We start from the raw sequence: 15,597 nt of genomic DNA, 5'->3' as shown, positions 1-15,597 counted from the left end.
TTATTAGATTTAATAATTAAAATTTTATAAAATTCATTGACTCATTTAAAATCATAATATCATAAGATTTTACGAGTTAAATTGAGATTCTAATTATTATACCGACTAGGTTTTATGAAAAAGAAGAAAGAAGATTGCGATATAAATAATGATGGTGATCCTAAAAAAAATAAAGAGTAATGATACACATGTAAATCTTTTTGTTAACTAAGTTCAATTAAGTTAGTCTAACAATAACAAAAAGTTATAAATAGCATTACTCCAAGTGTTATTATTTAATTTAGTTGGACTTAATTCATAAAAAGATTTAATTGTGTAGTATTATTCAAAAATAAATAGCTAAAAATGTGGTATATATATATATATATACACACACGTTTGCACTCACTATCTATTGTTCGTTTATTTTGACCATCACTCTCCAAGTTCACTCACTCTCTTTGCAATGAATTCATCAAATATTCGTTTCACTACACGTCTAATTCATGGGAATTTCCTTAAACAATAATGTTCTTTGCATATTCTAGGCACTTAAACTTATAATACTTTCATTAAATTGTAATGTTTATCTTTGTCTTATAGGAAAATTTTCTTTCAATATACTCGTATGATGTGCTCCAAGCACAAAAGATTGATGTGCAAATCAAACACTGCATTTACTAATTTTCCACAAGTAATGCGCTCAACTTTTTGTTTTCTTTTTTGTCCCCCTTTGCTTAGACATGATGCTTTTGTTTTTCAGCTAAACATAGCCATTCAAGTCATGATCATCAAGAAGCTAAGAAGATGAAGACCATTTCTCACTCATTCATTTAGCATATATAGTAATCAATTTTTGAATGGTGGCTTTTGATTGTTAATTAGTTTAATCAAGTTGTGGACTAAAGAGGGTAAAACCAATTTTTTTATACATTAGTAGATAAGAGAGTTCATCGTAATTATTAGAAAAAAGGTAATGTCACTTATTTTTTATAATATTATTGTTCACATATATATTATCTAAGTTGATGAAAAAGTATATATAGACCACATAGGAACGAATTTATTATCATCATAGACATCAGAAATACTAATATACACAAGCTAGCTAGATACAGAATATGCAACATTATATCAAAGTAGAGTCCAGACAGATTATTTCTATTCCTTTGAATCACTAACTGAAGAGACGTCACTAGAGGATAACTTTGAACTGTTATGAGTTGTAGTATCTTCAACATTCTCTTCTGTGAGTGCATCAAGTGGGTAGAAGTATGGTTTTGGAGGCATTTCTAAGTCATCGTCTTGTTCTAGCATCTCCACAACTCTCTTCATTGAAGGTCGATCATTAGGCCTTGTTTGTATACACCACAGTGCCACAATCATCATTCTTTTTGCCAACTTCATCTCTTCATCTGTGTCATTTTCTATTGTTATTTCCCTTCCATCCTGCAATTCATCATAAATCCAAAAGGGAAAATATATCTGACTAGAATTTTCAGTCTGTGCATTCAAATTCTTCCTTCTACTCGCCATCTCCATTAACAACATCCCAAAGCTATAGACATCGGCTTTGTATGAGATTGCGCCAACATTTCTGTAGAAAAGCTCAGGAGCCATGTACCCTATGGTTCCTCTTGCTTCAGTCAGAGACACAATGCTTTTATCAGTGGGAGATAGTCTTGCAAGTCCAAAATCAGACACTTTTGGGTTGAAGTTCTCATCCAAAAGAATATTGTGAGGCTTGATGTCAAAGTGCAGAATTTTCATGTCACACCCATTATGCAAGTATTCAATTCCACGTGCTACTCCAAGGGAAATGGTGTAGAGTTTTTCACAACTTAAGGAATCATTCTTCTGAGGGGAAAATATGTATTTTTCTAATGATCCATTTTCCATGAGCTCATATATGAGAGCACGCTTTGATCCCTCTACGCAGAAACCAATAAGTTGCACTATGTTGACATGGTGAATTCTACCAATAGTAGCCACTTCATTGATGAATTCTTGGCCATTGGATTTAGCCTTATTCAACAACTTGACGGCTACAAGGCGGCTACTTCGAAGTTTTCCTTGAAAGACAGAACCGTAGCCTCCATTCCCCAGTTTTGTCTTGAACACCTGTTATGTTCTTGATATCCTTGTAGGAATATCTAATTGGCATAATACTATTGTCGCTTCGAAGAAAATCTTCAATAGTCGGATACACAGATAAATGCCTCCGTCGCCATTTATATATGCATAAAAGAATGATGAATGGAACTCCAACTAGTAAAAATTTGACAAGAACATACAGAGCTGCAAGGAAGATAGAAAAAAGAGCAAATAAATCATAAGGTGTCTTAGTTTTAATTGTTGCAGTCGGAGACACAATACCATTATCAATGAGATAAAGCCTTGCAAGTCCAAAATCAGAGCTTTTGGATTGAAATTGTCATAAAAAAGGATATTATGAGGTATGATGTATTTTTATATCATACTCATTGTGTAGTACTCAATAACACATGCTACTCCAATCTCCAAGAGAAATAGTGTACGGTTTTTCACCTTAAATATATAGTTTGTCACATTGTAGAAAATCTTCAATAGTGTCCTACATAAATAAGTGTTTTCGTCTCCATTTATATATGCTAAAATAATGAGTAAGCACTAAACTCAGTCTTTGTCCAATTTCAAAAAAGGCAAGGCCATTTTTGCTTGTGAACCTTTTTATTTTAGGATAATATAATTTTTTTATTAAAAATTTCATTAAATAGTAACGGAAAATTAATTTTGTTGAGATTTTATTTATAATTTGTGGAGGTTTTAAATGCTCCATAAATTATTAATAAGTTTATTTTTAAAAAAAAATTTTACTGATGGTGATTAAGTAAAAAAAAAGACTATTGCTGAAAATAATATCGCAAGAAAAAAAGTAATCGCAATATAAAAATTATTTAAAAAAAATAGCGTCGAATAAGAAATGAAAAAAGAAAACATTAATATTGATGGTATTAGTGTTAGTTATGATGATACTAATGGTATTGGTATTGGAGATAATGATAATGTTAAAATATGATTACATAATAGAAATAGTAGAAGGAGAATAAGGAATGTGGTGGTAACGATGGTGATAGTTGATCCTATTGTTAAAGAGTTTTTACATATAAAATTTATACAAAAATAATTATCGTTACTATTTAATAAATTTTTTAACAGAAAAATTATATTGTCACAAAATAAAAAGATTTAAAATTGAAGTATTTTTTTATAAAAATTATTTTATCTTTCATAAAAATAGACAAATTAAATTAGTCGATTGAATCTTCACTCTAAAAAGCACTACGAATAGAATTCAAAGTAAAACTCTGACAAAAATCGTAGAAAAAGATATATAAATAGACTAATCATACAAATTTGGAGTTGTTAGTTTTGAAAATATTTTCTATTAATGATAATATTTATGCAATTTGCTTAGTCAACTTTAAATCAAGGTATTCGTAATGTTTCCGTTCCTCTGGTTGCTGCAGAATTCCACAGGTTATAATTAATTAATTCCATGAGGTAATCACAGTCCAATGCATAAACTTTCAAAATTCTCAGTTTCAAACCCAAATGATAAAAATACTATAGTGGGAAATACAAGGACTTACTTATTTCTCCAATTAGAATACCTGCAATCAGCAGAATTGGGCGGACAAGAAACATGCATAAAGGGGGAAAAAGGAAATAGTTAGGATTTATGTTATGACACATGATTTACTGAAAATAAATAAATAAATAAAATAGAGAGAAAATATATTTAAATTTTTATAATACTCACTAAAATTCACGAAATTATTTAATTTAGTCATCAAAATTCTAATTTCACTGTAATAATCTTTTAGATTGATCGCTTTAGATAATCCTAAAACATCATAAAAAATTTTAGAAAATTTTAAAAAATTCTAAAAAAACTTAAAAAATTCTAATAAATTCTAAAAAATTCAAATATCATGTTCCTAGACATCTTTTCAATAATGACTCAGCTATTTTAATACTGATTTGACTATCTTATATGTGCAGTGACTAACTTAACTACTGATCAGATTGCAATTTGGATCCAATTTGTTTCTTTCTCTCTATTTAACCCTTGGTCCCTCCCAAATCTTCCGAATAGTATCTTCTGGTACTTCTTCCTCGTGTTTTTCTCATGTTTTTTTCATATCAATGGGGATGCGTGGAAGAAGGTAAAAGAGGTGTATTGACTTTTTGCTACTAGGCTAAGCTTTTGTTTTTAGGAGTTGGGTCTTAGTGGTTGTTAGAAATTGAGATTTTTGAAGAAATTTTGAGCTTTTCGTGGTGGTAGAAGAGTTGATGATGAGGGTGTTGAGATTGGTGGAGAATCTGGTGGTGAAAGAAGGGATGGAGTTAGAGGAAAGGTTACAGGAACTGAAGGAGGAGGAGGGGTATCAGAGGTTTGATTTGTCTTAGAAGAAGAAGATGGAGATGATTGGGATGATGGTGTTGGATTAGCAGAAGAATCTCGAGAGATTGCAGAAGATGATGCATTTGGAGAAAGAGAGGTTGAAGCCATATCTTCTATGAATCTACCCTCAACAACAAGTCAGCAACAAAAATGTGCTATGTTACTATAACACTCTCATCACTATCTTCAAAAATTCAACAACACTCATAAGTAGTTTTCAATCTTTCTTCACATAACCATCATATTCAACACTCCAAATCAAGCATCTCGCCCAGGTTTTAGATCAACATCCATTCTTCTACCACTACAAAAAGCTCAAAATTTTCTTTCAAAATTTCAATTATTAACAACCACTAAGACCCAACTTCCAAAAACAAAAGTTTAGCTTAGCAGCAAAAAGTCAATACGACTCCTTTACCTCCTTCCATGCATCCCCATCAATATAAAGAAGAAGAATGAGAAGAACAGGAGGAAGAAGCACCAGAAGATAAGGTTCAGAAGATTTGAGAGGAACCAAAAAATATTAGGGTTAAATAGAGAAGAAGGGATTAAATTGGGTCTAAATTGCAATTTGGCCAACTAAACTAACTCTTGAATACTTCAATGTGACACAAGATAGCACACTGAAACAGCTGAGTCATCACCGAAAAATGGGATAATTCCATTATAGTGAAATTAAAACTGCAATAACCAAATTGGATAATTCCAAGTATCTTAAGAATCATTATGGAAAATAACTTAAGAAAGTATTATACACTACTTTAAGAATGAACATTGAGCAATCAAACCTGCAAATAGTGGCACAAAAACAGGATAACAATTAACGTTGTTATGATCATCGATCTCGGCTCGGTACCAAAAGTGACGGTTGCAAGAACTAACTGCCCAAGAAAGTTCAAAACCATAGAGAAGCATGTTGCGGTTGTCTCTACATGAAATGTTGTTGATTTTGCATTCTTCATCGTGAGGCCAAGATGTTGGATACATCCACTCTATATAACACGAGTCTCTCAGCCCCAATTCCCAGAGAGACTTGCCATCAAAATTCACATAGAAAGTGTCGTTGATGCACCTCACATATATCATCTGCTTCATGAACATAAGCCTATCTCCATTCACTTTGTATAAAAAATACTGATACGGCTCAGTTTCAGAATCACTGAAATTGTAGGAGGCTAAGGAATAATTAAGGAGGAGGGAAGAGTTAGAGTAGTAGTGATGATGATGATGATGCAGTAAGGCAAAATTTGCATCCACTAATCGGATAGTGTAGTTGTTGTAGTTAATTGATTGAACACTGAACTTGGCTGATTTCCAATACAAGAAAAGTTGGTGATGATCCTCGCAAGAGAGGGTGTACCTGTGGTCCCCACAGTGAACTGACTGTTTTGAAGCCTGAAAGGGTGCTTTATGTTATGTTTCCCGCAGTGCTTTTTGGATGATTTGTGCTTGTTGGTAGAGTTAATATCAAGGAGAGATTGAGTCGGCTAGGCGTTATTTTGCCAACTGATAATATCTGTGTACTCTGTAAGAAAGAGGTAGAATCAGTCAAACATTTATTTCTTCTCTGTGACCTTACATGGCAGGTGTGGTGCAGTTGGTTGCGGTCCTTTGATGAAGATTGGGTTATTCCTGGTATCATTAGAGAACTGTTTGAGAGTTGGATTGGTTGGCATAAGCGAAAACAAAAACAGAAGAGGTGGCTGACTGGATTCTTCGCAGTGATTTAAAATATTTGGGTGGAACGAAATGCTAAGATCTTTAATGATAAGGAAACAGGTGTTGACTTCGTAATAAAGAGAACAATCCAGAGTTACAATGAATAGACTGCTAGTGATTCTGCAGGTTGTTGATGGCATTGTTGACTTAGACTAAAATATTATATTTTTCCATGTAGTTTTGTTGTTTAACTTGTTTGCTCCACTTTACAGTATTGAGCTTTCTTTGTTTAAAAAAAAAATGTTATGTTTCCCGCACCATAGTAATGAACAGTTTTTTGCATCACTTGTTCTCATGCTTACACAGCACAGCAGCAACAACATCACCAGCAGCAGGGATGACATTTCTTCGAGAGAGATTTACAAAATATCAAAGTTTACATCATTTTCTAATTTAATTCAATTGTTTCCAAAATCTAAGAGTTTCTTGACTTTTTCTTCCCAAGGATTTTGACCAAGTCTCGTGGATATTTGTATGACCCTCCCTGGGCGTCAATTTAATTTAATTACATTAATCATCATAACTTCAAATATTTAATTTAATTAGAATAAATATCAAATTATTTTAAATTTTGTTTGATTCATTAAACTAAATTAATTATAACTAATTTATTATTTAATTTGATTGAGATAAATATTAAATTATTTAATAAATAATATATTTTTACGTTATATTTTACTATTGATGCTTTTATTTTATTTAGTGTGTTTTTTTAGTCTGTGTTTAATATAATAATCTGTAAATATCTATTCTATTATATAAAAATTAAATTTATGCACTTAATGATAAAACTGTCGTGGCATGTTTCTGATGGTGTTTTTTATTTATTTTTTTAACTCATTAAATTTAATTTATTATAATAAATTAATTATATCAACTAATTAATTTGGTTAATTATTTAAACATCATACAATTTATTATAATTTCCATCAATCAATTAATTGTAATTTAAATTGAATAATTATTTTGTTACGAAATTATTATTTTCTAATTTATTTTTGGGCAATACATATATTAATATATCACAAATTAAGCTATTTTACATTAAATAACTTATATAATGGTCATCTCATTTATTATCATAAATATTGAATTAAATAAGTCATTATTACTTTTGATTTAGAATTATATGAGAATAAAACCAGAGATACTATTTTATTTGACCTTTAGGGTTTAATGGGTGTCACACTCAGATATAAATAGTGACTTCCGAATTTTGGTTTCCAACATACCAAAGCCACATTCGTAACTCCTTTTCCATAAAAGAAATTGCGATGCAACTCTATCAGAGATACATAAGGTTTTCAAAGAACAAGGGAATGATCTGAATTTGCACGAATTCTAAATGTTCGAACTTACGATGTTGTTTCAGTTGGTTATTGTTACGAGAATGAATCTAATCTATACGTGTCTAAGGACTAGAATAGATTAAATATTATTTAAGTAATTTATTTCTAATATTAGTATTTGATTAAATTAGTTTTAGAGAAATTTAAATTATTCACTCAGTTTATATATTGCGACTATTATTTTTGAATATATTATTTTTACATTTTTTAATATAAAATTTCTTTTTTTGTCTGATTTTTAAGTTTATTTTCTTTCTTGGATATATGTATCACATTTTTTTCTCATTTATATTTCAGATTAGTAATGTAATTCATAAGAAAAATATATTTAAAAAAAAGGGAAAAAATATTAAAACATCACTATTTAAAAAAAAAGAAAGATACGTGAAAAAAAGGAAAACGAAAAATTAAAACATCACTATTAGAAAAAAACTGTTAATATACGTATGAATGGAGTCAGAATTGAGGAATATATATAGATATAAAAAGTAAAAAATTATTGCACGATTGTAGAATAAAAAATAATCATATATATACAATGAAATAACTATAACAAAAAAATAATTAATATATGTGATTTAGATGTTTTTAATAACCAGTAACATAGAATTTAACAAAATGTAATTCACATATTTTTTATTTATGTATATGTATAGAATTATTTATGTATACGTATATATATTAAGAAAAACTACGTAATCTATATATATATATATAACAAAATTAATATATAAGGTTATGGAAACTCCCATTAAAATATTACAAGAACAAGACGACTTATATAAAAATGATTCTCATGAATAATAAAGTAAGTTGATTATTTTTCATTATTCTTTCAAGTGATGCTAGGTCCATTTTATAAATATTTTTTTGTTCATATTTTAAGTTTATTTGATAAGTAAACCTTTGCACGAATCAAAGACAGGGTGATTTTATAGATTTATAAGTACTAATAGTCTTTATATTTAATTTGTTTTATAGTGTGATAATAGCCAATATATTTGTTGATAGATTTAACTATTATTATATTATTTATGATCACATTCAGTATATATATATCTGATTTATTGAAAAAAATATATTATTAAAACTGATTAATAACTATTTTAAAATTAATCTAATTAATACTAGATTAAAAAAAATAATGCATAACATGTTATTTTTTTATTAATCAAATTATTATAATTTAAATTAATTTTAAAAAATAATTTAAAATTATAATTTCAATCTTATCACGTGTAACACCTTAACTTCTAGCACGTCATGATCGTACTAAGGGTAAGGCGTTACGACTCTAGTTTCCTTTTATTAGCTATTTAATATTGAGCCTCTACACGTTAACTGATCGATAGATTTTAAGAAAAACGAAATTCCTTTTAAATTGTATATACTTCAGCTCAACTATGTCAGATAAACATATACTCACATAATTAATATTAATACATAATAATTATTCATACAAGACTTAAATACAAACCTACCCCCTCTGTAAAAATACAACACTTTACGACATCAAGGGCGAGGGGAAATAAACCCAGAAGCAACTAGCCAAACAAGCCTTCTATTCGTCCGTAGCTTTTCAATTAGCCATCATGTCTGTACCTCTGAAAAAGGTTTTTTAAAAACTTTGGGGTGAAAACAAAGGCACACGTTCTCAGTAGGGAACGTGAATGCCGCAATAAACAGAGTAAATACAAATAGCTAGTTCATATCACAAAAACAATTTCACTTAAAACAGTTTTAAATTCCTTTCTTTAAATCACGTTACTTACACAAAAATCCAGTCACATTAACAGTTCCTTATCCATAAACAACATTCCTAAATACATTATTAAGACTACAACACAAGTAAAATATTCATCAAGCACACAAGCAAATCACCAAAACAACAGCTCAATCACAAATGAACAATAAAGCAAACGCAATCAAATGTAAATGCGCAAACAAGATGATGCATGCCTGTTCCTAGCGCAGGCCATGAGCTCATGCGTCGGTTGTCTACCCGCAACCCGACGTACTCGGAGTGAACCCCGAATATGGTCCCTTTACTGTGTCAATTAGACATATTGGCATCACGGTTACCCGTGTCAATTAGGCCTCATTATAATAACAGTTCAATGTGTATCACAGTAAGGAACAGTGCTATCAATTAGGCGAACATTCCCGCATTAGCAATCTCAGGCTATCAGTTAGGCGGGCCCTTTCGCATTAGCAGTTTGGCACAAAAGCCCATTCAATATAATTCTCAACTTTTATTTCATTCCTTGTTCCTCATTCTTTTTCTTTCCCTTTAAGTATCTTTTCCACCCTTTATTTCTTACTTTCTTTCCTTTCCATTATGCCTCCGCATCGTCTTACAACTAAACACACCTCCGCATCACCAAGTTGCTAAAAGTACCTCCACATCACCATGAAACTAGGTGTACCTCTGCATCACCATTTAACTTTAAACGTTTCCTAGGGATAACGTACACACCTTTGTTTAACTAAGTTCATACATTCTGCTAAATTTGGACATATCCTTTAGGTCTAAGCCAAGTTTCACCACGTTTGGATTAGAATTGAATTAAATAGCCAACTTAATAAAATCTGTTGCTGCACTAAAGGGAATTTAGAAAAAAATACAGCAAGCAGTTCTGTTTTTAATAAATCTGTAATAAATTCAATTCTAATCCATTACGGCTAAATTTTGGTGAGGATATACTTAACACTCATAAGTTTTAGGACAAATAAATTTCAGATCCATAGCATCTCGTATGGTTAATTAAAAGTCAGTTGAAAGTGCTGCCCTGTTTCTTTAAATTAGTTCTGAATTTCCTGCAAACAGCCCAACTTCCAAGAAACATAACTAACTCTACAAAATAGAAATGGATGTGAAATTTATACTCACTTAAAATAGACTGATATATCTTTAAAACCCTTTTGGAAGCAACTCAAAATTCCAAATAAATCAAAAGTTATAGCGTCTGGAAGTTGGTACTGCAAAACCAGAAAACCAGAAAATTCTGCAGCAACCACTAAACTTCAAAAATTCATATCTTCCAAACCACTTGGCCAAATTCCCTGAAATTTTTATGGAGAAATCTCGACTTCTTGAAGTTTGACAGAAAAATAATTTGGATAAAGAATTATGTCTAGATTGCTCCCAGTTTTTATTTTAAGCTGCTGCCAATTATGCAGAAAATTCTGCATTAAGTAATTTTAACAACCCTTCATACCATATTTTATATTCAAGCCTAAAATTCCTCTAAAACCATAATTCTAACTTTCTTTAAACTAACAAAATTTGCCCACGAATGCTTAATTCAATATTTCACCACTTCACATTATAGGTGCAACGTAATCATATTATCACAGCATCCATTCTTTAGCATCTCATCTATCACAACATATCTCAAGTTATGATTCATCAAATAAATTTCCAGCAACCATCTCAATATTCCATACTCAAAACCATCATCAACAAGTACTATCATCATGTATCACTTCAAAACACACAACATCATCAATAATTACTACATGAAATCATTAAACCAATCACCAATCACAGCTATGATTCAACTCAATTCCAACAATTATTCACACAAAGAAGCCATAAACTATTTGCAATTACTCATTTAATGTTATTGGCGTTCATACTTTAAAACCTTTATTTTTAAAACAAACCCCCTACCTTGATTTGTCGAACCCGTAGGAACTAACCGCGATAATCCCCTTTCTTTATCCCTTAATTTTCAACAGCGGCAGCAACCCTCAATGCAGCCAGAGCAGCGGCAGTAGCCTCAACTCCTTCAAGGCAGCAACAGCGACAACTGCACCAACTATGATTATCCCGGAAATGCATTAGCAATGACTAGAGCAAAACACATGCTACTGTAATTAGGGCAGGGATATAGCAGAAGGATAAATTGATCACAGATCAAGGAAGAAAGTTACAGGTTTCGGAAATCGAAAAAACTGGAATTAGAACAAGGAGCATGTTCGTCAAATCGAGAAATAGTGGCAGCAGCTAAACGGTGGCAAGAATGGTGACTCCATGGTGGCGTGCAACTCGCCAGCGGCCGTTGCAGTGGCGGAGGTCCCCCTTCTCTCCCGTCATGTCACTCCTTCTCTTTCTCCCCTGTTCATCCGCGACGGTGATGGCTAGGGCTTCTCCCAGCAATGGCTCCTCCGACGATAATGGTTCCATCGACGGCAGCGGCGGCGAGAAAGCACGATGGCGATGCGACAGCGTCACGGCTCCACGATGGAATGGCGAGCTCGACGGTGACGATGGTCTTCGCACAGCAACGGCGCGTCTTTCCTCTGGCTCTCCTCCGCGAACTCGCTCTCTCCTCCGGCGTCACCCTTCCTCTCCTCCCCTCTCTTCCCGCGGCTCTGGTTCCTCACTCTCAATCCCTCCTCGTTTCTTCCTTCTGATTTCTTCCTTTCTTTCTGTGTGGGTGTGGGTGGGATAAAAGGAAAAAGGAATGGTGATGGTGAGTGAGTAGCGGTGAGGAGTTAGTAACGAATTAGTAACGTGGCTCATTGAGTAGCAAACAGGTGTGAAAGGGAGATTACATGTGTAAGTAAGTTGGGTAAGAAAGGTTAGGGTTAGTGAAATTAGGGTCTGGAATTGGAAATTCAGGATTTGAGTAGAGTTTTAATTCAAAACCAGATTTAATTCAATATAATTAATTTTAAGAATATTTATTTATTATTTATTTTTTAAATTACAAATTATTTTTAATTAAATAAATCAAAATAATCTAAAATATCTTCTAAACAAGATTACCCAAGATTTAGGAGTGATTCAAGAATTGGATTGATTTTTAACTGGAGTGGTATGAAAAGTTTGTATTTTCTTTAACTTGTCAAATAAAAATCACTTGATGATATCATCTAAATATAAATGCTAATTGGCTTGTATTACAGTTAGCTACATGGAGTAAATTGTATGTAGTGTTTATGTTAGCTTAGTTTGGTAGTTTGCCATCATATTTTCCAGCCGCTAGTGAGGCCTTTTTTTAGAACTCATTCTCCATCTATCTCTCTTTTTTAAACTCTGTTCCAACAATTAATTTTCTCTTTATGCAAGTATGGTGTTCTTACACCTTTATGGGAGTGTCAAATATCTATATGTAAACAACTGTATATCCAGACTTCAGTTTTCCCATCGAATCACACCATATATATTTGCACTATATAAGTTCCAAAAGTTTTTAGTGCCTTAAGATAGATTATTTTGGCTGTGAAAGGTTCACATTAATGTAAGTTATTTTTTAAAAATCAATTGTAATAAACTATTTTTAAAAATAAAAACTTGAAGGTTGAAAGTATAACAAGAATTCAGTGTCACAAAATCCACTCACCAATTACCCGTAAAACAAAAATCAGACTTTGACAAAGTCGTGCTGCAACTTGCAAGTTGCAACGTCAATTTCGGAGAGATAGATAAAGAGTGACAATGCCAACCAGGCAGAAAAAATTGAGATTTATGTGAAATAAAAAAAGTAAATTAAGTACATGTTAAAAAGTAAGATTTTAATAAGATTTAAATAGTAAAATTGTTAGACCTAGTATAAATTTTGTAAAATCGATTTACTCATTTAAAATCGTAATATCGAATAATTTTAAAAGTTAAATTGAAATTCTAACTACTATGCCAACCAGGTTTCATGAAAAAGAAAAAAGAAAATTACGATATAAGTAATGGTGGTACTAAAAGAAAAATTAAAGAAAAAATGTGATATATATTCGTTTGAACTCACTCTCTATTGTTCGTTTATTTTGATCATCACTCTCCCAAGTCCACTCACTCTCTTTGCAATGGATTCATCAAATATTCGTTTCACTAGTCACTATACACGTCTAATTCATGGGAACTTCCTTAAACAATAATGTTCTTTGCAAATTCTAGGCACTTAACTTATAATACTTTCATTAACTTGTAATGTTTACCTTTGTCCTATAGGAAAATTTTCTTTCAATATACTCGTATGATGTGCTCCAAGCACAAAAGATTGATATGAATATCAATCACTGTCCATTCACTAATTTTCCACAAGTAATGCGCGTAACTTTTTGTTTTCTTCTATTTTTTTTCCCTTTGCTTAGACGTGATGCTTTTTGTTTTTCAGCTAAACATAGCTATTCAAGTCGTGATCATGAAGAAGCTAAGAAGATGAAGACCATTTCTCCCTCATTCATTTAGCATAGTAATCAATTTTTGGATGGTGGCTTTTGATTGTTAATTAGTTTAATCAAGTTGTGGACTAAAGAGTGTAAAACCAATTTTTTATACATTAGTAGATAAGAGAATTCATCATCGTAATAGCATCTATATAGTTACCTTTATAATATCATAGAGAATAACATATATAAACTTAACTTTCATAATGACAATCTCATAATTTTTCACATCTATATATGAAGAATGAATAATCTTGATATAATTTTAATAGGTATAATTCCACAACATCCAGATCACACCAAACACTACTTAGCATATTGTCGAACACTTGGCATGCAAAAGCATAAACAACACAAAAATAGCACTAACAAGTATTCTTTGCAACACCAATTTAAAATTCAGCACCAATGACATGAAAAATCAGCAGCATTTCATAGTGACTCAGCAAAATATCAGTTAATCAATCCAAATAAATTGAAATTCAAACTCAAGAAGCTTTTAATAGCTTGTTTAACTATGTATAAACTAACATTAATTCTAATCAGAAAATCCTAATTCTAACCTAAACTCAACTAACAATAGCAAATAATCTTAACTAAATCAAATTAACACTAGAATCAACATATAACTAATCCTAAATTAACTAAAACATAGAAGAAAAGGTAATCTGAGAACCTGAGTCGAAGAATAGAGCAAGAGCTAGGAGAGAGGGATGCAGTGGCAATGACCAGCCGCTGCTGCGTCTGAACTCGCTAGAACTGGAGTGGCTCTGTTCTGATTCTGCGACTGAAAATGAGGGAGGCAGGGGCGAGCTAGAGAGCCACAGTGCAAGGTTGTAAGGAGGAGAAAAAGATGGTCGCGACGGCGCTGGATAGGAGCCAGTGGCGAGACAAAGAAGGCAGAAGACAGGAAAAGAAAGAGAGAAGGGTTTTCCCAGGGTTGTTCGGCGAAGGTGGAAGAAGAAGAAGAAAGAATGGGAGAAGAAGAAGAAGATGACAATGGTGGTTCTGTGGTTCTGACGGAGACATTGGGGATGATGATCGATGGTGGCGCTGTGTTGGTGGTCAAAGAGAAGCCAGGGTTGGAGAAGGGAGAGTCATTCAGATTTCAGAGCTGTGAAGTTGGTCGAGTGAGTGACGGGAGCCCTTAGGGCTTTTGGCTCTCTTGTTGATTTGATTGTGGCCATTGGAAAGAAAACTGCCGTTATTTTGGTTCTTTTTGTAGTTGAAACACAAACCGCGCCTATAACAGTCTAATCTTATCAATTTGTGGCAGTTTGATAAACAGCTACCAATTAATCGCCACTATCTTCAGCATTTGCTGTAGTGAATATATGGCCATATATACAAGAAAATAATAGTTATTCCATAATTCAAATGAGTAAAATATTATATTCATTTAAAAGATCTTAATAACAAAATGTTTGCTTTTTAGAAAAAAATAACAACTTTTTCAAAAATTTTTTTTTATCAAACTAAGCATTAATCTAAGCATTAAAAACACATATGTAATATGTTCTCCCCTATTAGCTGTCAAATCTAGCTAGGATTCAAAAGGAAAATTAAGTTTAAAAGGAACACATTGCTCTCATATTTTTTTGTTATATTTTTAAATAAATAAATAAACAATAAATACAAATACAAAGTTTCTCCTTCTTTCATCACTATATCAACATAATTGTTAACAGTTTATTACATTAAGGAATAGTAAAATATTTTTTGTTTCTTAGAAATGTAGAAGAAGAAAATTAGACAAAGAAATGTTGAACGACAACTAAAAAGAAAACTTATACAAAAAGAAAATTCTTGTGGTACTTCATAAGATTATAGAATAAGTAATCATCTATTTATAATTTATAAATTATAATTTATAAAAGTTGATATCAATTTTCTATACAATGAATTTTGGCTATTTTGTTTTTTTAATGGTGT

General features: G+C 31.6%; 1 protein-coding gene and 1 long non-coding RNA gene across 2 annotated transcripts; both read right to left on the bottom strand.

The window, feature by feature from the left end:
- LOC107607711 (rust resistance kinase Lr10-like) lies at positions 1,034 to 5,798 on the bottom strand. Its single transcript, XM_021106293.1, has 3 exons — positions 5,215 to 5,798; positions 3,612 to 3,632; positions 1,034 to 2,132 (listed from the first exon to the last, which is right to left on the bottom strand). Exon 3 carries the CDS (start codon positions 1,876 to 1,878, stop codon positions 1,141 to 1,143), a length of 738 nt encoding a protein of 245 aa, XP_020961952.1. The 5' UTR covers positions 1,879 to 2,132; positions 3,612 to 3,632; positions 5,215 to 5,798; the 3' UTR covers positions 1,034 to 1,140.
- Positions 9,179 to 14,900, bottom strand: LOC107605933. The gene is made up of 2 exons (XR_002350444.1): positions 14,342 to 14,900; positions 9,179 to 11,315 (listed from the first exon to the last, which is right to left on the bottom strand). It is a non-coding gene; the product is annotated as an uncharacterized LOC107605933 (long non-coding RNA).

This window comes from Arachis ipaensis, chromosome B07 (assembly GCF_000816755.2).
Source record: "Arachis ipaensis cultivar K30076 chromosome B07, Araip1.1, whole genome shotgun sequence".
Taxonomy (NCBI): domain Eukaryota; kingdom Viridiplantae; phylum Streptophyta; class Magnoliopsida; order Fabales; family Fabaceae; genus Arachis; species Arachis ipaensis.
The sequence above is the reverse complement of the archived record's forward strand: the minus strand, read 5'-3'. Positions and strand labels throughout refer to the sequence as shown.